The sequence below is a fragment of the Sturnira hondurensis genome, unplaced genomic scaffold (assembly GCF_014824575.4).
Source record: "Sturnira hondurensis isolate 20B ecotype Veracruz unplaced genomic scaffold, ASM1482457v3 Scaffold0016284, whole genome shotgun sequence".
NCBI lineage: Eukaryota > Metazoa > Chordata > Mammalia > Chiroptera > Phyllostomidae > Sturnira > Sturnira hondurensis.
This window is the reverse complement of record NW_028088915.1, coordinates 278,652-300,764: the sequence shown is the minus strand read 5'-3', so window position 1 is coordinate 300,764 and position 22,113 is coordinate 278,652. Positions and strand designations below refer to the sequence as shown.

The 22,113-nt window shown below is 43.3% G+C and overlaps 1 protein-coding gene across 1 annotated transcript in view; it reads left to right on the top strand.

Annotated features, from left to right (window-relative positions):
- The window catches only part of ASB13 (ankyrin repeat and SOCS box containing 13), a 31,358-nt gene that overhangs the window by 4,608 nt on the left and 4,637 nt on the right, over window positions 1-22,113 (top strand). Inside the window, exons 2-4 of the mRNA XM_037065898.1 lie at window positions 8,784-8,971; window positions 10,144-10,294; window positions 13,241-13,375. Coding sequence (XP_036921793.1) covers window positions 8,784-8,971; window positions 10,144-10,294; window positions 13,241-13,375 — 474 coding nt within the window. The remainder of the gene's footprint in view (window positions 1-8,783; window positions 8,972-10,143; window positions 10,295-13,240; window positions 13,376-22,113) is intronic.

Sequence of the window (22,113 nt, the reverse complement as noted above, 5' to 3'; positions counted from 1 at the left end):
CCAAAAGGGGCTTTTTATAAGAAGTTTCCCACTGTGTGAGGTGAATTTCATTGCATGGTTCCAGACGATAGAATTATAGGAAAAGGGGGCTCTAAAGCTTATTTTATATTCCATGTATAGAAGCCCCTGCAATTCTAGAAATGGTGGCCTGCCAGGGGTCAGGAGTCAGGGGTTAATGAATATCACATGTGCAGTCATATGAATGGTCACTCAGAACCCACTGGAAAAAAGAACAGGAAGCAATTGTTCAAGGATGCAAACCTGAAGTTACCTGTGCTTATGTATGTATGTAGCTGTGCTTTTGTATGTATATCAAACAAAAACCAGTGAAATTCATTAGTTGTTTGTGAGTGGTCAGGCTTTGAGAATTTGACTTTGATGGGTTGGAAAGGCAAGCGAGGAATCAGTATGTACTATTTGGGCTGGAGTATATTTAACATGTTTACTGGGAGCCGGAGCCAAGAATCCCAGCTGGGACAGGAAATATGTCCCATGTCCAGATGGGCCAGTTCCTTGATGATGGAACACACACACAAACACATGCATAAACCTGGTGTAGTTTGAGAAGCAGAGATTCCTATGCTGTGTGATCTTAGGCGAGCCTTTTGCTGTATTTGTTTTCTAAAACAAATGTTCTACCTGGGAGCAACTACATACTTTAACTCCTCCAGCTGTTCATCTGGTTTACCTCCATTTGTCTAACATGCTGAAATGCAATTTCCTGACTTTCAAACTTTACTTTCCCTGCAGACATCCTGTTGTGGGAGATGAAGCCCTTGCCTACTGTGTTCTCCTCTACTTCCATACACTTACCTCCAGGATCCTCTAATATAATTACGTTTTCTTTAAATCAGTATCCGGCATTCACATTATTTTGACTGTGAATATTGTCTACAGCTGCACTCCTTGCTGTAGTAGGATTACATTTCTCTCTTTGTATAACTTGTTTATTTTCTTAGCGGTAACAACTGTTCTGTTTGTTTGTTTATTTAGTTTACTCTATTCACGATTACTAATTCATCTCCAGACTGTCTGTCTGCTTCCTCCTACTAAAATCTCTTTTTTGGCTGTCTTTCTCTTTTTAGTAATCTCTTTTCACTTCCTTTCTCTTTTGCTTTCAGTTACTCTCTTTCACTTTCTTCTTACCTCCTTTACCAAGTCCTGACTGTTATGTTTCCATGGGAAGATAGCTTTTTTAATTTAATTTTTACTCATTTAACACCTTAAACCACACTCTAGGCCACTTAACGCATGTTTACTGACAAAAGATATTTTAGGTATTCATAATTAAAACATTGAAAAAGACCTTGCTGAAAAATCTCTAAAAAGGCAACAGAATGCCCTGACTGGTGTGGCTCAGTGGATTGGGCGTCCTCCTGCAAACAGAAAGGTTTTGGATTCGATTCCTGGTCAGGGCACACGTCCGGTTTGTAGGCCAGGTCCCCAGTAGAGGGCAACTGATCAATGTTTCCCTTGCACATTGATATTTCTCTCTCTCCCTTTCTCTTTCCATTCTCTTATAAATAAATAAGTACGTAAACAAATAAATCTTTTTTAAAAAGGCAACAGAACGCTTAGCTCCAATTCCTAAATAAGGGCTTCTACATATAAAAATAAAGATTTCTGTTTTCCCTTGAGAATCAAGGTGACTGCTAATTTCCAACACTCTAAAACTTTAATTCAGACTGTACTATTCAAAATTGGTGGTTGTGATAATCACTATCAGTTAATCACCCATTTTGTGCCAGGCTCTTCACATGATTGTGTCTGGTTCTCAGAACATCCTGCAGAGATGTGGTATCATCCTTAGATGCTGGTCTCTTTGCCCTTATGGATTTATGACCCTTTTCTTTTTTTACTCCTTTACTATCAGAGGAATACTTTCTGATGGGTATACTTTACTGTGCTTTTCTGGAAGTGTTTCTAAGGATTTCTAAGGTCCTTCTTAAATTATTCATTGGTAGATTTTACGCAAACATCCTTGTTCTTTTGGGACGTAGGGGGATGAGTCACTCGCAACCTCTGACTTTCCCCTGAGAGCTGATGGTAGCCCAGGGAGCAGGCCTCCGAAAATCATCTCCTGCAACTTCAGTGCTCATTCTTGGCTGCTGTGTCCCCCACACTTGGCTCCCCCCGAGGAATGGCCTGCTCTCCATTCTATCTCACTCTGCCATTGTTTGAAGAATGTTTACTGGGGTATTTGGTAGAAGGGCTTATGCCAGAACTGGCAGATTATTTTCAATGTGCAGCTGTGGCAGAGAAGGACCTTTTGGCAGCAAGGACCTCAGGCTGCCCTTAATGACGTACTTGGAACAAAGTTCTTGGCTCGAGCAACATATAAAGGTGCGTGGTGGAAATTGACCCTAACTCAAAGCCAGCGTGTTGGATTAGCTTTGCAGTGAAGGTGTTCTCTGCAGCATTTGGAAAGCAGTTTGTTAGAGTAGGGCTGCTGCCTGTGGAGAGGCCCACCCAGCTCAGGCAGGAAAGGTCTGGAGCAGGGCCAGGGCCACACACAGGGCTAGCACAGACAGGGTGGCTTGGGCTTTCATCACCGGAGAGTTTGGTAGGCCCAATGAGACCTCTGTTCTGTGTGGACAGGGGATCTGTCAGGCATGCGTATCATAGACACAGGTTCTCTGGGAGGCCTGGTGGACCCTTGGCTGAAGAGCTGTTGTTTGGGCCCACAGAGCAGAGTTCTAGTCCCTGGGTGACCAAGTGGGATGCTGGTAAAGTGGCTCCCTGGACAAAAAATGGTGGGGGTGGGGTGGGGAGAGAAGGAACACAAACAAGATTCTGATTTGCTGCTTTCCCTGGTGTAAATACTCATACCTTGGCGGACTTTGAGCCCCCCTTGGTTTCTGGTTGGCTGAATTCCTGGGTACTTAGCAGTTGGCTCTGGAAAGCTGGCAGGAATACAGGCTGCTGTGTCAGAGGGGCCAGAAAATGTGCAGGTAAACCACACAGGGAATCAGTACAGGGGACTCACACAGGATCCAGGTACTGGAATGGGGTCCAAGATGGGGCTTGTTGTAGAACAAGGGCAGATGGCAGAGCTGGTACCCAAGATCCCAACGGGACTAGCAGAAGTAGTCATAAAAATGGTGATGATCCCATCAGAGTCACAATGCCTGGCGTTCACTGAGTGCTTACGATGGGCTGGGCACTGTGCAAAACAGCCTCCATTCAGTTTCCAAAGCCACCCTGTGGGGTAGACAAAAGTATCTTCATTTTATAAGTGAGAAAACTGAGGCTTTGAGAGGGTAACTTGCACAAGGTCGCAGAGCTCGTAAGTGGCAGAGACGGGTGTTAGGTGATTCCAGAGACTCATTGGTCACCACACATGATCTCCCTCAAGGCAGGCTAGTGCAGAACCACTTGAAGTGCTCAGCTGGTGCTTCTTAATTTCCAAAGGATGGGCTTGGGTGTGGGGCCCTCAGATGTGACTGTCAGGGGCCACAGCTAAGGCAATGATGGTGTCAGAGCTGGGAACCAGAAAGGTGCACATCAGGTATACAGGCTGAGTCAATTAGGTCATACTATGGGGCAGAGGGTGGCAGAAGTGTTCCCAAGCACCTGCTACTCCTTTTCGGGCAACTCTGACTGTCATCTGGCAGTAGATTTGTAGATGATATTGGTGAAACTCTCTAGTTTTCAAGAAGACAGCCTTACTTAGTGCTTCATGAGCTTCGGCTTGCCAGTAGCTGGTCAACATGAAAAATGACACAGGTGTCACCATGACCTCAAACCAAAGCGTAGACAAGAGGCAGAAAGGAGCTGGGATGCAGCTATCAGTGTAGAGCTCGAGTGCCCAGGTGCTCTACCAGGACTGCAGCCTTGGCTCTTGTTACTACACACTCCTATTTAATTGATGCCTTGGTGCCTGGCTTAGTGCCAGGCCTGTGAGGGGCAGGGAAGGTTGTGCTTTAGCATGTGGAAGGTCGGGGGAGGGCAGACCCAACTGTAGAGGGAAGGCGTTGTCTGGCAAGTCAAACCTGCTCCTGGAAAATATTTATTCATCTCATACCTGTGTGCCAGGTGCTGTGCTGGAAACAGAGGGTGGGCTCGTCCTATCCTAAAGATGCTTGAAGATGGATGGGAGAAGAGTGCAAATGAGGTGCAGGTGTGAGGGTGAGCACAGCGATTGGTACAGAGATGGCATAAAGAAGGGAGTGGGTGGTTGGGCTGCATGTTGAAAGGCTTCTGAAGGAGTAGACATTCTACTGGGTCTTCCTGGGTGAGGAGGACTTTATTCATGCAGTCAGAGGGAGGGGGATGGAGAGCTGGGGTGCATTTCAGGCAGAGACAGCAAACACAAAGGCCCAGGTCCTGGACCACTTGACCCTATGGGAGCTATGTGAAGTTCAGTATAATTGGAGACAATCATGTGTGTATGTGTGGGGGTGGGGGTGGGAGGGGGAAGTGTGGGGGGAGAGGGGGGAGGAAGACTGGGAGGAGAGGCTAGGACTCCATCCTGGAGGGCCTGTGGGTGTGGTTTTTAAAGGAGCTTGGATTTTGTCCTGAAGAAAGGGGCAATTGAATGGTCTTGAGCAGGCCCCACATGACCCACTTATGATTTACCTGCATTATAATTTAGCTCCAGGGAAGGCATGAGAAGACTAGAGGGGGGTGTGATGAGAGGAAGGGGGTGATAGGAAGAGGGAAGCTAAGAAACCAGGTTAAGTGGCAGGGCTGGGATTTGGGGGAATGCTCATCCCAGAGGGGACTTGACAGAACTGGAGGTTCTCAGGTTTCCAGGCTGGCCCCTGTCCCAGACGAGTGGGGCATCATGTCACTACTGAGGTTTAGGTACAGGGCTGGAAACAAAGCCTGAGGTCAGGCCTGGCAGTGGGCTGACTATATGTAGTGTTTTCCTGTGCTCTCTTCACTTTTTGCTTTAAGGTGTCACTGGGGGAAAGCTGAGCTTCCCACGGAGAGCCAGTGCTCAGTCACACAGCTTTGTGGGCCCATGTATCCCCCGCATTCTTTATGTTCAACTAGTTCTCCCCTCCCTTGCTTCTCAGCCCTTCCTGGAGTCACCAGAAACTGTTGAAGTCACATTCCCCCCTTGCTTCCCCTTCCCCCCGCTATAACTGTCCTCTGTGGATGACAGCCTGTGGTTGGTACCGGCTGCAGGTGACAACCTCCCCACCCCCAAGGGACTCCTCCATCTTTTTGCTACTTATGAAAAAATAATTTAAAAAATTTTAGTTGTGGTTGAAAAAACCACACAGAAATTGTTAAGATGCTAAGTTTTAAGTATATGGTTCAGTAGCGTTAACTACATGCACATCGTTGTACAACCGGTATCCAGAGCATTTTCTTCTTGTAGCACTGAGCTCTGCACCTGTTAACCTGCCCATTCTCTCCTCCCCCCGGCAACCACCATTCTACTTTCTGTCTGTGCAAAGTGGATGACTTATGTATGGAGTCATCTAGGTGTTTGCTTTTTTGTGACTTTTAAAGTTTCACTTAGTGTAATGTCCTCAAGGTTCATTCATGTAGCATGTGACAGAATTTCCCTTTTTAAGACTGAATAATATTCTATTATATGGACAAACCACATTTCTTTATCCATTCATCTATCCATGGATGCTTGGGTTGCGTCTACTTTTTGACTATATTGCATAATTCTGCAGTGAACATGGAGGTGCAGATATCTCTTTAATATCCTGATTTCAGTTCCTTTGGGCATATTCCTAGGAGTGGGATTCCTGGCCCATACAGTAAAATTTTGAGGAACCAGAATACTCTTTTCCATAGTGGCTGTGCCATCTTACATTCAACAATGCACAAGGGCTCCAATTTCTCCACATCCTCACCAACATGTGTGTATGTATGTATGTATGTATGTATGTATTTTTGATAGTAGCCAACCTAATGGGTGTGAGGTAATATCTCATTGTGGTTGTGATTTGCACTTTCCTGATGATTAGTGATGTTGAACATCTTTTTAGGTACTTGTTGGCCATTTCTATATCTTCTTTGGAGAAATATCTATTTAAGTCCTTTGCCAGTTTTTAAACTAGATTGTTTATGTTGTTGAGTTGTGGGAGTTCTTTATATATTCTGGATATTAACCCCTACAGATATATGATTTGAAAATATTTTCTCCCATTCCATAGGTTGCCTTTCAATCTGTTGATCATGCCCTTTGATGTGCACAAGTTTCTTTTCTCTGCTTTGTTATCACATCTGCTGCTTCTGATCTCTGCCCTGCATCACTGCTGCTGGTTACCAGTAAGTGGCATTTCCTCTACAGACTTGTCATAAAGAAAGAAAATTAGATTTTCTTCTAAAATTTTTTCTGTCCAGACTTCATAATTTCTTTTAGTAATTGTCTCCATTCATACAGAAATTCATTCAACAAGCGGGTGAATATGAGCATCTTTGTTGTGCTATATTCTGGGCCAGGTGCTGGGACTACAGAGCCAACAGGTGTTGCTTGTCACAGGCTCACTGAGCCCTTCTCCTCTGTGATGCTCTCTTGACTGGCCCTGAATGCTTGGGTGATCTTGCTTCTGAGTTCCTATAACTTGAAATATTCCTCCAGTATCACAGTGATCACGTTGTTTTGAATTGTTTGGTTGTTTGAATTGTTTGGCATGTCCCCCTTGCCCATGAACATGAACCGCTTATTGTCACATCTTACTTATCTTTGTCCACCACAGTGGAAGATGCCATGTCTCACTAGGTAGCTGCTGGATGGACGCATGTGGGAGCCGTGCTGGGCTGCCCACTGCTCAGCCACAGGCTCCCCCAGTGCCCAGCCTTCCTGAGCTGTATTTTCCTTTCTGCTACAAATCCCAGGGCCTTACCCTGCTCTCTCCCTTTTAGGGTTGTGACTTCTCATTTTGCCCTTGGGATGTTGCCCCCTCTAGATTAACTTTAGAGTGATCCATAGCTACTTTTTGTTACCTCCCAAGACAGGCCTGCAGGTGACTGTTAATTAGCACTACTGGGAAACATACTTGGGCCCCTTCTTGAGATGGTAAGGATGAAGTTCCATTAGCTTGGCTTATATATTTTGTGGGGATTAAAATTTCCTCCCCATTTTAGCTCTCCCTTTGTTTTCCTACCCTTATGATCGAGTCCCCATTTCATGGGGTCACGCAGGTTCTCTGACTAGTGGGCAAGATAGATAGGTACAGTTTGGGGGTTATGTAAAATACTATAGACAGAGAGCATTTACTGAGGGGGTCCAAAGGAGGGGCTGCTAACCCAGAGTAGATGGGGGGTATAGAGCAGGCAAGGCCTCCTGGAGAAAATAGCCATTGGATTTCAGCCAAGAAAGGTGCAAATAGGTTATCTGGGATGAGCAGGGAGAGGTAGGGTGGAGGAGTGGGGGGTGAATTAAAGAGGCAGAGCTGGGAAGAGAAGGGGTTCTACTGAGACAGAAAAGTATTATCTAAAGCAGTGGTTCTTGAAGTGTGGTCCCTAGACACCTGCATGGGCATCGTCTGAATGCTTCTTAGGAATTCAGATTCTCAGGACCCACCTGAGACCCACTGACTCAGAAACTCTGGGGTTAGGGCTTAGCCGTCCAGGTGATGCTGGTGCTCAAGTGTGAGCACTACTGGTTAAAGGGAAGTCAGAGTGCTGTGTTGTGTGTACCTCATTCTCTAGAGTGGAAGGTAGGTGGTGGGTAGGGAGTGATGAGGAGGTAAGCCATTGCATAAGAATGAGGAAGAATTTTATTCCATTTTGGGATAGGAGAGCGCCTCTGTTTATTTATTAACATATTTGTTGAACATGTATTTTATGAGGTTGGAATGCAAAAATAAATAATTATAGTTTGATATGAGTGGAAATGAGAACGCAACACACCAAAACTAATGAGATGCAGCTCAAGCAGTACTTAGAGGAAGTTTATAGTGATAAATACCTGTATTAAAGAAAAATAAAGATCTCAAATCAATGACCTTACTTACTACCTTAAGACATTGGAAGATGGGAAAACACCTAAAGCAACCACAAGGAAAGAAATAAAAATTACAGAGGGAATTAATGAAATAGAGATGAGAAAACAATATAGAAAATCCACAAAATCAAAATTTTTTTTTTGAAAAGATCAACAAAATTGACAAACCTTTAACTAAGCCAATGAAGAAAAACAAAAAGAGAGAAAAGACTCAAATTACCAGCATTAAGAATGAGAGAGGGAACATTACCATGGACCTTACAGAAATAAAAGGATTATAAGGGAATAGTATGAACAGTTGTGGATTAGTCAGTTTGAGTTGCCATACCAAAATACCACAGATTAGGTGGCTTAAAAAAAAGGTCACTTGTTTCTCATATTCTGGAGGCTGGAAGTCCAAGACCAAGGTGCTGGTAGGTTTGGTTTCTCTTGAGGCCTCTTCCCTTGGCTTGCAGACAGTCACCTTCTCTTTATGTCCCCACATGGTTTTCCTCTGTTCATGTACACCCCTAGTGTCTCTCTGTATGTCCTAATCCCATCTTCTTATAAAGACTCCAATAAGATTAATTAGGACCCACCCTAATGGTCTCAGTTTAAATTAATCACTTCTGTAAAGGCCCTTTTTCTAAATACAGTCACATACTGAGGAACTAGGCGTTACGGCTTCAACATACGAATTTCGGGGTGGAGGGAACAAATTTCCATCCATAAAAAATTGTGTGTCAACAAGTTGGATAACATAGGCGACGTGGACAGGCTCATAAAAAGGCACAACCTACAAACTATCAAAACTGACTCAAAAAGTAGAAAATCTAAATAGACCTAACAAATAGAGAGATTGAAATTAGGTCTGTTTCTTTTCCAGGTTTCTGGGTGGAGCGGACCCCCGTGCATGAGGCTGCCCATCGAGGTGAGGCCCTGGAACTGCAGCAGCTGATTGAGAATGGCGCCTGTGTCAACCAGGTGACGGTGGATTCCATCACACCCCTGCATGCAGCCAGTCTGCAGGGCCAGGCACAGTGTGTGCAGTTGCTTCTGGCTGCTGGGGCCCAGGTGAGTGGCACTTCAGGACATCTGCCAAGCTTGGCTATGGCTATGGGTGCAGACGGGACCACCTTAAGGGACATGTAGAGGGAGGAAAATAAGGGGATTGAGATTTGCATTCCATGATTTGCAAAAGCACTAGAAGTAAAGAAACCACTGTAGATGACTGAGTGGGAAAGAAAGGAGGAAATCAGAATGGAGTGTGGTGGAAGCCCAGGGAGGGGCATGGAGATCTCTATGTCAACTGTGCACTAGGATCAGTAAGTGGCCATAGACTTGGCTATTAAAGGGTCCCTGCTGGCTAAAGAGAAGGTAGTTTTCGCAAAATGGTGGAGAAAGTGTCATGCCCTGCACTAGGCGGGGGCCTGGCAAGCCAAGCACCTCACACACACAGGCTTTCTGGAGGGCTTGTGGGCTTTGGTTCAAGAGCTGTGGTTTGGGCTCGTCAGGATGACTAAGTAGGATGCTGGCAAACTGCTCTCTGGGAAAAAAGTAAAAAGGAGCAAAAATAAGCTTCTGTCTGATTTTCTGTTTTTCCTGGTGTAAGTACTTATGTGACACCAGTGCTTTCTGGCTGGTGGAGTTGCTAGCTGTTTCAGTGGGCTGGGGGAGTTGCCCTGGACACCCCTGGACTGGATGGTGAGGTGAGGGCAAAGTGCGGACAGTACCCTGCTTACTTGTGCCCAAAGCTTGGCCATGAAGGCAGTTCAGGAGGAAGTGGAACAAGCTTCAGCATGTTCCCAAACAGCAGCTGAATTTGGACACATTCTAGACAGAATCTGCCAGCTGGGGAACTGCCTTTTTCCTTCCCTATGATTTTACAACTAGAGGAGGCATGTTAAGCAGTTTTAAGCCCCTTATTATTCCCTGCCTGCCTCATCTGGAACCTGAAGCTCTACTTTCCTGCTCTGTGCATATTAAGTGTTGGGGTGGTGGTGAAAGTAAGGCTAAGCTGATCCTGCTCAAGAAAGAAAAGAGCCTCAGACAGAATGACGCCTGCAGTTAGGAGGTTAGAAGGTGATTCCAACACAAGTTCCTGTGATCTTTAAACTCCCTTGCCTGGCACGGTGTCTTAACATGTACTAGAAAATCTAAGAAGTGCCTTTGCACGAATGCAAATCAAGATGAGAAAACACATTTTCCTCTTGGCCCTGTAACATCTGTTTCTTCCTCCCCACAAGGTGGATGCCAGGAACATTGATGGCAGTACCCCTCTCTGTGATGCCTGTGCCTCTGGCAGCATTGAGTGTGTGAAGCTCTTGCTCTCCTATGGGGCCAAGGTCAACCCACCACTGTACACAGCCTCCCCACTGCATGAGGCCTGCATGAACGGTGAGTTAAGTAGAAGGGAGCTGTGTGGTCAAGGAAGTGGAAGCCATTGCTGGCCCAAGATACAGACTCCTGGTCTGGATCTGGCTCTTGGTCCTTCACAGAAATGCTCAGCTTTCCTTCTGGAGATACAGTCCTTACCCAGGATTAGGGGGCTGTTGTTTCCATGACAGGATTCTATTTTTTAGCAGAAGCCTAGTGCCTTTCAGACACTAATACTCTGAAGTCTTTCTTTCAGTCTTTGCTGTCATTTTGCTTTGTGAGCACCTGATCTAGGTGGGAGGTGAGACCCAGACACATTATCCCTAAGGACAGGTGCTCTCAAAGTGGGGGAGCTGGTCCTGCCGGCTCAGGGAGCAGGTGGAATTTCAACTGCCCTCCCAGAATGGATGGGCCCAGATGATGGGAGGAAAAGAGGAAGGCTTTGCATGGGACAAATGACATCGAGTCTTACTGGATCAGAAGCTCCCAACACACAAACAATAGCAGGTAAGACTGGAAACTTAGGGCGAGAGCATCTGGTGGAAATTTTTTAAATGACAGACTAAAGATTTTGGATTCTACTCTTGAGCAAAGGTTGTAAACTTGTGCTCTCTTCCAAGCCTTCATGCAGGGCTGCTGTTCCCTACAGCCTCATTCCCTGATTCCCACAGTTAGGTCATCACTTGTAGGCACTGAGGATTGCTACAGGTGCCTCCTGAAGGTTTCTGAGCAGATGCTGAATGACCAAAAAACAGCATTTTGAAAGATTAGTTTAGTGGCCATGTATAGTGTAGAGGAGGAGAACTTTTTCCTCTACCTATCTTAGGTTCACTGGCTGGGCCCCACCACTTAGGTGAGAAGGGACTGATTAACAAGAAAAAAACAGAAGTTTGTTAATGTGAGTAGTGCATTGTGCATATACATGGGAGAACTTGGGAAGATGTCACTCAAAGGGATGGTTAGAACTTGGGTTTATATAGAACATTTCCTATGAAATGATAAGAAGTTTTTAGAGAAATGATAAGATATAGGAAAAGGTCATGGAGATTTAGGATGGCGAGTTATGGAGAGGCATACTTATGGGGGAACTAATGGTAGATGGGGTTAATTTTAGCAGCTGCACCTAGAATTGTCTCTGGTGATTGACTTCGGTCCTTTCTGGGAGAGAGGGGAGGGGAACACCTTTACAAATATTTGTCCTTCTTTTAAGCAATTTTGGGGAGGGCAGAGAGCTCTTCTTATATCTGTTTCTTCTCAATTATCTTCAGCTCAAAATAAACCATATGCTAAATTGGCATATTTTGGGGGTGGCATGTTCTGCTACCCTTCAACAGACTGAAATGGTTATGGGGGGGGGAATATCTTGAAAGTGGAGCCATGAGTTGAGGGCTATCATAGTGATCCAAGTGCAAAGCTGTTCGAGTTCAAGTGGGATGGATTCATTTAGAAAACCGAGAGAAGAATTGATGGGCTTGATATGAGGGGAAGGAGAGCATGGGGTTAAAACCTACTCAGGGTTGAGCAGGGAGAGAGGCCAATAACTCAGGTGGATTGGCCAGGAGGGTGTGCCCCCAGGCCGGGGATGGGGAAAGCCATGATAGTGGTTAGAACATCCAAACGAGAATGGCCAGCAGACAGCTGTAGATGAAGGGCTGGGTTTCAGGGGCTAGAAGTGGAAATTTGGTAGCTACTAACAGGAAGTGTGATCAAGTGATTGGAGAGGATGGAGTCTTATACACAATGAACCTTGACCCTAACCCATGTTAAAGATACCTGTAGAGGAGCCAAGGGAAGAGGCAGCAAAGGTGTCTGTAGGCTGGGAACCCCGTGGTAAGAAAGTTTGGGTAGTTCATCTGGGAGGTGTGGACTGGGGATGGCAGCAGCTTATGTCATCAATCCCAGGCTCATTGAACCCAATACAGCTTAGGGGGCAGCCCTGAAGTGGGACACCTTCTCTCCCACTGAGGATCTGGGGAACAGTGAAGAGAGTCCTCTGGCTGTTCTGAAGTGATATTCCCCAACTTTCTGTTCTCCCAGCAACGGGGCTGGCTATGTGCTCCATTTTTGCTGCTGCCAGGCAGGCTTGGAGACCTGTCGTGCCCTCAGTAGAAAGGACAACTGTCCACTTGCTCAATAGGGCCACACGGGGTTATGAAGTGCTTTAAGCTTGGGATGTAGTCCTGGTTCTCCTTTCTGCCCCTGCAACCAAGCAAGGGGCTTTCTTGTTCCACTGGGTCTGCCATGCTTATTATTTCAAATATGTATTTGAAATACAATTTTCAATGGGTATGCTGCAAGAATTTTTAAAACATGCAACACCTGATTACTTAGCCAGGGGCACTGACCTCTTTCCTTAGATACCAACACATCAAGCCATCCAGTGTGAATGCCCTGTCTTGAACCATAAATACATAGGTCATATAACAGTTGCATCTCAGTGGTCATGTTGCATAATGAGGTTGCATCTAGTTGGTTAATTCTTGATAACAGACGTCCATATGTACAAGCATAGGGGCCTGATTTTTAAAAAATTCACTTTGGAGCAAAAAGGGTAGGTAATTACCATGACCAGTGTGGCTCATTTGGCTGAGCATCAACCCACAAAGCAAAGGGTCACTGGTTTGATGCCAGGTCAGGGCACATGCCTGGGATATAGGCCCAGTCCCCAGTTAAGGCATGTGTAAGAAGCAAATAATAGATATTTTGCTCCCTTTCTTTCTCCCTCCCTTTTCTTTTCTGTCTAAAAATAAATAAATAAAACATTTTAAAAAATAAGGGTAGGTAATTATTATTATTTTTGGTAAATCAATGACCATTATACCTAGATTTTGTCAGAGCAGGAAAAATATATTTTTTAGGTGTGCCACAGAATTTTAATAATTAGTTTATGTGTGCCATGAGATGAAAAAAGTTGAAAATTGCTGGTATATAGTCAATGACTGTTCTTTTTTTTTCATTTCTCTTAAGGAAGTTCTGAATGTGTGAGGCTTCTAATTGATGTTGGGGCCAATTTGGAAGCACATGATTGCCATTTTGGGACCCCCCTGCATGTTGCTTGTGCCCGGGAGCATCTGGACTGTGTCAAAGTGCTACTCAATGCAGGTACGTTGTGTCTATAGCTGCACTGCCCAATGCAAGCATGTTGGTGTTTACCTGAGCTGCTCCATGCAGGTGTGTTGTGTGTATATGCACCGTGTGCCAGCAGAGAGGTAGGTGGTGGAGTCAGCTCAGGTTTGAAGTTAGCTCTCCCATGGCCAGCTGAGACCTTGGGCCTTAGTTATATATCTATAAATGTGGAAAAGAAAAAGTTATTTTGAAGGGTTTTGGGGAGGATTTGTGATAACATTTCCTCAGTACCTTGTACATAGCAGTGCTCAACCAACACTAGTCATTATTTTTAGTAACTCCAGGAAACCACCCATAAAACCTGCCTAATAAGGTTGCTGTCTAAACCAGAAAGAGATGGGGATCTAATGGAAAATAGGATTCACAGCATTTGGAATCTAGGTCATTATCAGTTGATCCAAAAATACTCAGGATACTTCTGGGAAAGATGGTACAGTAGGTAAATGTTGTGCTTACCTCTTCCCACAACCACCTCAAAATCGCAGCTAAATTATCGAACCACCACCACTAAGAACTACCTGAAGACTAGCTGAACAGAAGTCCTATAACTAAGGACGTACAGAGGAAGCCACATCAAGACTGCTGGGAGGGGTAGACACATGGAGAGGGCAGGTCCCACACTGATAGTATAGTGATTAAGAATTGAAAGGGTTATCTTGGCTGCAGAGGCCCCCCCCTGAGGAGTGAGGGGTCTCAGAGCCCTATCAGGCTCCCCAGCCTGGACCATCAGTTCAGGGATGAGAAGTCCCCATGACATCTAGCTGTGAAAACCAGCAAGGACTATGTTTGAGTGAGGATGGAGGGCTATGGGAGACCAAAGTATTCCTTTTGAGGGGCCCAAGCACATATTCACTTGCTCATATACTGACTCACTCACATATACACTTGATCTGGGCCTTGGTGTGGGGGCAGCTGATTGAAGAGCACCAGGGACATATGAGGAGGAACCGAATTAACTACCTTGAGGGAAAAGGATGTAGGGGACAGGGTCAGGGCGGCTCTTTCTGGGGACAAAAGTACTGGCCATCACCGTTGCTTCTTTGTTGAGCCCTTCTCCTACCAGCTGGCAGGTGTCAAATCTGAGATCTCCATTAACCTGGCTGCCACCACTAGCCCAACCCTGGTGAATCCCTAAGATCCCACCCCACTCAACTCATGCACCTGCGCAAGCCACTTCCAGGGGCTTTTCCACACAAGTGGCCTGACTCAGCTGAGGCCACTTGTGCTGAGGACTTTCCTAAAATCTCTCAAATGTACACAAACCCCAAACAAGCAGTGTTTTTTTTCTCTTTGTTCCTCAACAAAGAGAAACCATAAAAAAGAACCAGTCAGAAATGAAGAATACAATAACTGCAATGAAGACTAAATTAGAGGAAATCAACATCAGATTAGATGAAGCAAGCAGTTCAGGTCAGTGATCTGGAAGACAAAGTAGTGGAAAACACCCATTCTGAACAGCAAAAAGGAAAAAGAATGAGAAAAACTGAGTATAGTCTAAGGGGCTTGTGGGACAACATCAAGCATATCAACATTGGCATCATAGGAGTACCAGAATGAAAAGAAAGAGAGTGAAGGATTGAAAACCTCTTTGAAGAAACAATGACTGAAAACTTCCCTAACCTATTGAGGGAAATGGACGTATAAGTCCAGGAAGCTCAGAGAGTCACTAAGAAGATGAACCTAAAGAAGCCTGCACAAGACACCTCAGAGAAAGGCAAATTCCACATGATCTCACTTACCTGTGGAATCTTAAAAAACAAAATGAATGAATAAACAAAATAGAAACAAACTCATAGATACAGAGAATAAATTGATGCTTGCCTGTGTTGGGGGGATGATAGGGAGATGGGTGAAAAAGGTGAAAGAGATTAAAATGTACAAATCGCCAGTTATAAAATAAGTCACAGGAATGTAAAGTACAACATAGGAAATGTAGTCAATAATATTGTAATAACTATGTATGGTGTCAGGTGGGCAATCAGTTTATTGGGGTAACCACTATGTAATTTATATAAGTGTCTAATTACTATGTAGTACATCTGAACCTAACATAATATTGATTACCAACTGTAACTGAAAAAAATTTTAAATAAAAAGTGCTCATAATAGAGAGGTTCCCAAGAGGAGAAAACCAACAAACAAAATAAGGAACAATCCAAGCAATTGAAGGTTAAATTCGGGACTTGTCTGGTCTACCACGGTAGTTTCACAATGAAGCTAAATTGGATATTGGAAAAGGAGTTTTTATTATGAACCCAACTTAAATATTTTCTTGAGAGAAAATTTTAACTCATTCATTGTGGGTATAGCTTAGGATAAAAAACAACTGTTCAGAAGTAGAAAGATCATGAATTCTCTTTGGATGGTGGTCATTTGCATTAGGTTGTATGTAGTTTTCTATTAGCAAGTCCTACTCACTTTAGGGTGTTACTTGTAAGTCATTTCAGTGAAAAAGATTCATTTTGTGTAAGGTTGGTCATGGGGGCAGTTTTTGTTTTTTACACAATGATAAAATATTTAGATTAGATGTAGTCATAAGTCTTCTGGCCAAGTCCCTTATCACATAGTTGGATCCCATTTCTGTTAGTCTGAGTATATACCTGTCATTACTGTTGAGCTTTTAAGATAAATATTTTACAGTGCCACAACCCACAGCTTTTAAAATAAAGGTGTGATAGTGCACTGATCCTCTGCAGAGTGCCTGGTACATACGTGCTAAGTATATCTTCATTTAATGTTTTTAGTTCATTTTGTCGTGGTTTCAGGGGAAAGGATCAAATTAGAGTTGTTGTTTTTTTCAGTGCTCACTTGAAGACATGCTTATTGATTTTAGAGAGGGGGGAAGGGAGGGAGAGAAACATCCATGCCAGAGAGAAACACCAATTGGTTGCCTCTTGTGCACTCCTAGTGTGGACCAAACCTGCGACCTAGGCATGTGTCTTGACCAGGAATTGAACCTGTGACCTTCTGGTTTATGGGATGATGCTCCAACTAATTGAGCCATGCTGGCCAGGGCCAAATTAGAGGTTTTAACCCCAACATCCTTTCTGCATTAGTTAGGACTTGACAGCAGTGACTTCTCCTTCATAACTAGTAGAGACTAACTCCACCTGGGTGAGGGGCTTTATTTCTTGGTTCAGATAACTGAAAGGATTACACCTAAAGCCAGTTTCAGAGTCAGTTTGACCTTGGGGTTCAACAGGGTCATCATTTTTTTTTGAATTTTGCTTTCTACTGCTTTCCTCAATGTTCACTTGATCATTTACCTGGTGTCCCTGGTGGGGTAGGATGGGTACAACAGAGCTGGGCTGAAATCCAAAAGCTTCACCTCATGAAGCTTCTGATATCTTCCTTAGAAGAGTGAAAACTGTCTTCCTTACACCTCCTCTTATGTCCCATCAGCCTGAGTTGGGTCCCACACCCACACTTTATTCAGTCCTTTTGGCCTGACTCTGCAAATTCCAATGGGCTTGGGTCTAGGGGGAAGCTGGGATAAACCCAATCAGGGCCCACACCCAGAGCTGCAGGTTAGGTCATTCTGCTCTCTCCCACCCCAGGACTGCTCTCTGCACTTCAGGGCAGCAGTTCAATGGTATTGGGAAGGAGTGGGAAGGGGTCCATAATGTCCATTGAAGTCTGAAGCAGGGAACCTGGTAAATTCTAAAGGGAGTTTCCATATGCCTGGGAACTTGAACGAGAGAAGACCAGAAATCTCCTGGAAGAGTTCCCCATGTGTCGGCGTCATCGTATGCTATTGCTGACTGCCACTGTGGTGTCAGCTCTAGACTCAGTCCTTGCTATTCTCTTCTCAGGTGGTCTGGTGCCTTTACATTCTTCTTAGATCACATGCAGTCCTTTTCTTATTTAGAAAAACTATTATTTAACTATGGTAAATCTCAAACATACAGAAAAGTAGAGAGAAGAGGACAGCATATGGATTCTTTTTAAAATAATGATTTTTAACTTTAGGGGTGCTAGTCACAGACCTCTCTGGAAAATCAAATGCAGGCCACTGACCATATCTCTAGGAAAATAAGTATGCAGGCGCTTTTGCACCCGACAGGGCCCAGCCCTGCGGGAGGCTCCGAGCTGTGCCCTGCCCTCAGGGGTGGATAGGAGGCTGTTGGTCTTTTGTACACAGCAAGGCTAAGTTGCTGAGCCGTAGATGATTCTTGTAGAGGAGGAGGGTTGGGGAAGGGGAAAGTCCAGTTATCACAGTGGGGTAATTTTTAATCTGATCACTGGCAGTAAATATTTAACTCTGTAGGAGTCCCTCAGAGGGGCTAGTTGAGCAGTGTCTGCTTCCACCTTCCCAGCACATGGTCGGTCTCACGTTTCTTAGTCACTGGTTCAGCCAGCATAGTGCTGAGCTATGTGTGCCTGCTCTGCCCAGGAATTGCACCGGGTTCTTGGTGTGCTAAGCTGGTGACAGCCCCTCATCTTTGCTAGTTAAAGTGTTACTCAGTCCACTGCAATCCTATTTTGCTTTGTAATCAGGATTTTGGTCATGCTCAGACTTTTACCCGTTTTCTCTGAAGCGTGAAGTTGAGAGTTTTTAATGCCCAGATGGCATTAACTATTTTGCTGTCTCTCCCTCCCTCTCTCTTCCCCAACTCTTTTCAAGGCACATGATGATCATTAGTCCCCACAAGGCCACTCCTGCCCCCACCCACCTTGCTTCTTTCCTCTGGCCCCCCTCAGACATATGTGTTCTGTCTGTATGTGTTTTTGTAAGATACGGATTGTCGATTGAGGCATGCATTTTTAATGGAGATAAATGGTATTGTGTTATATTTCCTGTTTTTTCACTCAGCCCTGCCTGTTTTCGAGACCCGCCCATGTTGCCCTGTGTACCTTCGATCTGCTGTTTCCAGCTGCTGCTGAGTATGCCAGCTTCCCTCTTAGTCACCAGTCTTTTCTTTATACCCCATAAAATGATGCCAAGAATACATTTTTAAGAGATACCTTGGGATGGCCACCTGTTGGCGTCTCCCTGCCAAGGCCTTCTATACTGAGAAACCACATGGAATGAGATGGAAGGGGTGGTATGATTTTTAGAGCTATTTCCAGCCATAGTTTTCTCCTTGACCATGATAGTAGCTAAATACTTCCCCTGTGTCCCTTTCTCTGTCACTAAAATAGACAATCTTTTTCCTTCCCTATTGGCAAGAATACTTCGAGAATTGATGACCTGAGAGAAAGCTACGTGAACTTTAGATTTGGTAGACTTTACAATTTATCTTTTGCTACAAGTTTGTGTTTAGCATTCAAGTTCATATCTGTATTATGATTGCAGCATTATACGATTATTTACTCACATCAGCAAGTACTGGAACAATATCCCCGATATGGTACAGTGGTCAGATTGCAGGGAAAATGCTTCTTTGGTTTAATGTGTTGCTTTTAAATATTATGTTTGCAATATACATCTGCTAAATTAAATAATTAGGTCATTTAGCCTTCTTTCTATTTGAGGGATTGCTTTTCTTGACCTAACATTTGAGTTTGGCTGTGGGAAGTGGAAAGAACTGCTCCTCACTTACGTTATCACAACAAAGTGCTTGCTGCATTCTTAGGATCATACAGTGAACACTGTTATGAACGAGTTTTTATATTTTACTAGGGGTTTGAAACTATTTTAAATCAGAGGCAGGATCTTTTCAAATATTTTTGAGAAGTGGGACTACAGAATTTAATAGCCCTGTACCCTCTCATATCCTCCTATTTTGGCCCTCCAAATTTATCATTACCTAGTGACATGCAGGTGATCTGATTTTTGATCTGACATTTTTGAAAATGTCACTTTAGTGACATTTTATGCTTATGATTTGAATCTGTTATTTGAGGGGTGACTTCACTGATCCTGGGTCATTTGCTTGATTTCTTTAAAATACTTTTCTCCAAGGGAACCCTTATGCACTGACAGTGGGATTGTAAATTGGTACAAACACTGTGGAGGTTCCTCAAAAAACTGAAAGTAGAACTGCCTTATGTATGACCCAATGATCCCACTATTTGATATTTATCCAAAAAAACCAAGAACATTAACTCAAAAAGACTCATGCCCCTGTGTGGTCATTGCAGCATTATTTGTAGTAGCCAAGATATGGAAACAACCTAAATGTCTATCAACAAATGAATGGATAAAGAAATGTGATGTATATAAACAATGGAATATTACTCAGCCATAAAAAGAAGGAAATCTTACCATTTCCAACAACATGGGTGGTCTTCAAGGGCATAATGCTAAGTGAAATAAGTCAGACAGAGAAAGACAAATACTGTATGATTTCACTTACATGTAGAATCTAAAAACCAAATAAACAAAACAGAAACAAACTCATAGACCCAGAGAACAAATTGGTGATTACCAGATAGAAGGGAGTTTGGGGGACTGGGTGAAAAAGATGAAAGGATTAAGAAGTACTAATTGCCAATTATAATGGGAGATAATATTTGCTAACAATAGCTCCAACAAAGGATTAATATCCAAAATATATAAAGTCCTCAAGCAACTCAACACCAAACAAACAATCTAGCTGAAAAATGGGCAGAAGACCTAAGCAGACACTTCTCCCAAGAAGACATACAACAGCCAACAGATAATTTGAAAATATGTTCAACTTCACTAGCTGATAATGTGAATCAAAACTACAATGAGATACCACTTCATACCTGTTAAAACTATCAACAAGGTGGGTAATAACAAGTGTAGGAGAGGATGTGGAAGAAAAGGAACCCTCATTCTCTGCTGGTGTAAATGTAAACTGGTATGGCCACTAGGGAAAACAGGATGGAGGTTCCTTAAAAAAATAAGAATAGAGTTAACATATGACCCAGCAATCCCTTTTCTGAGTGTCTGCCTGAAAAACTCAAAAACATTTATTCACAAAGACATATGTACCCCATATGTTCATTGTAGCATCATTCCAGTGGCTAAGATGTGAAGACAACCAGTGTCCTTTGATAGAGGATTGGATAAAGAAGATGGTACATATATATAGTGGAATACTAGTCAGCCATAAGTGAAGATCAAATACCACCATTTGTGACAACATGGATGAACCTTGAAAATAATACGCTAAGTGAAATAACTCAGGAAAAGCTAAGAACCATTATAAGAACCATATAATTTCACTCATGTGGAATATAAGACTGAAACTAATAGATACAGACAACACTATGGTGGCTATGGAAGGAAGGAGGATGGGAGGATGGGAGGATGGGAGGATATTAAAGGGTAAAGGGGGTTAAATACATGGTGACAGAAGACAATTTGACTTTGGGTGGTGGGAACACAATGCAGAATACAGATCATGTATCACAGAAACATATACCTGTAACCTGTATAACTATATAAACCAGTGTCACCAAATAAATTTAGTGAAAAAAAGTTGCCCCCCAAAATAGTCATATGAATATAAACTACTGCATAGTCAATATGCAGTAGTTTAAATACAGTCAATAATTTTATAACACCTATGTATGATGTCAGGTGGGTATTAAACTTATTGGAGGGGGATCACTTCATGAGTTATATAAATGTCTAACCACCGTGCTGTACACCTGAAAGTAATACTATATTACAGGTCTGCTATAATTGAAAAAAAAAAGTAGGATTTCAGTACTGAGAAGGTCCAACGCAATGAATGCAAAAACAAACACATGAAAAAAAACCTTTACCTTACTCTATGTCTATATAACCTTCTTAGCCACTTAGCAGCAAGCTTAGAACTTGGCATTTTTAAGTTGAATTTATTGGGATGACATTGGTTAATAAAATTATATAGGTTTCAGGTGTATAATTCTATAATATATCATCTGTATATTTTACTGTGTGTTCACTACTCCAAGTCAAGTCTCTTTCCATCACTATTTATCTCCTCTTTTACCCTCTCCCACCTCCCCACCCCTGTTCCTTTTCTCACCCAGCCCCCCACTCCTCCTCCCCTCTGACAGCTGTCAGACTGTTCTCTGTATCTATGAGTCTGATGTTATTTCGTTTGTTTATTTTCATTAGATTCTACATGTAAGTGAAATCATATGTATTTGTTTTTCTCCGGCTGGCTTATTTCACTTAGCATAATACTCTCCAGGTCCATCCATGCTGCCATAAATGATTAGACTTCCTTCTTTCTTTTTTATGGCTGAGTAGTATTCCATCGTGTGAATGTAACATAGTTTTTTTATCCCCTCATCTACTGATGGGCACTTGAGCTGATTCCAAATCTTGGCTACTATAAATAATGCTGTAATGAACAAAGGGGTGCATATATTCTTTTGAATTCGTGTTTTGGGCTTCTTCAGATATATTCCTAGAAGTGGAATTACTGGGTCATGAGGCAGTTCCATTTTTACTTTTTTTGAGGTAATTCCATACTGCTTTCCACAGTGGCTGCACCAGTCTGCATTTTTACCAACAGTGCAAAAGGATCCCCCTTTCTCAACAACCTCCCCAGTGCTTGTTTGTTGATTTATTAATGATGGCCATTTTGACAGGTGTGAAGTGATAGCTTATTGTAGTTTTAATTTGCATTTCTCTGTTGATCAGTGATGCTGGGCATCTTTTCATATGTCTATAGGCCAACTGTACGTCCTCTTTGGAGAAGGGCCTGTTCAGGTCCTTTGCTCATTTTTTAATTGGATTGTTTGGGATTTTTGGTGAGTTTTATAAGTTCTTTATAAAATTCCCATATTATCTCATTAGATACATC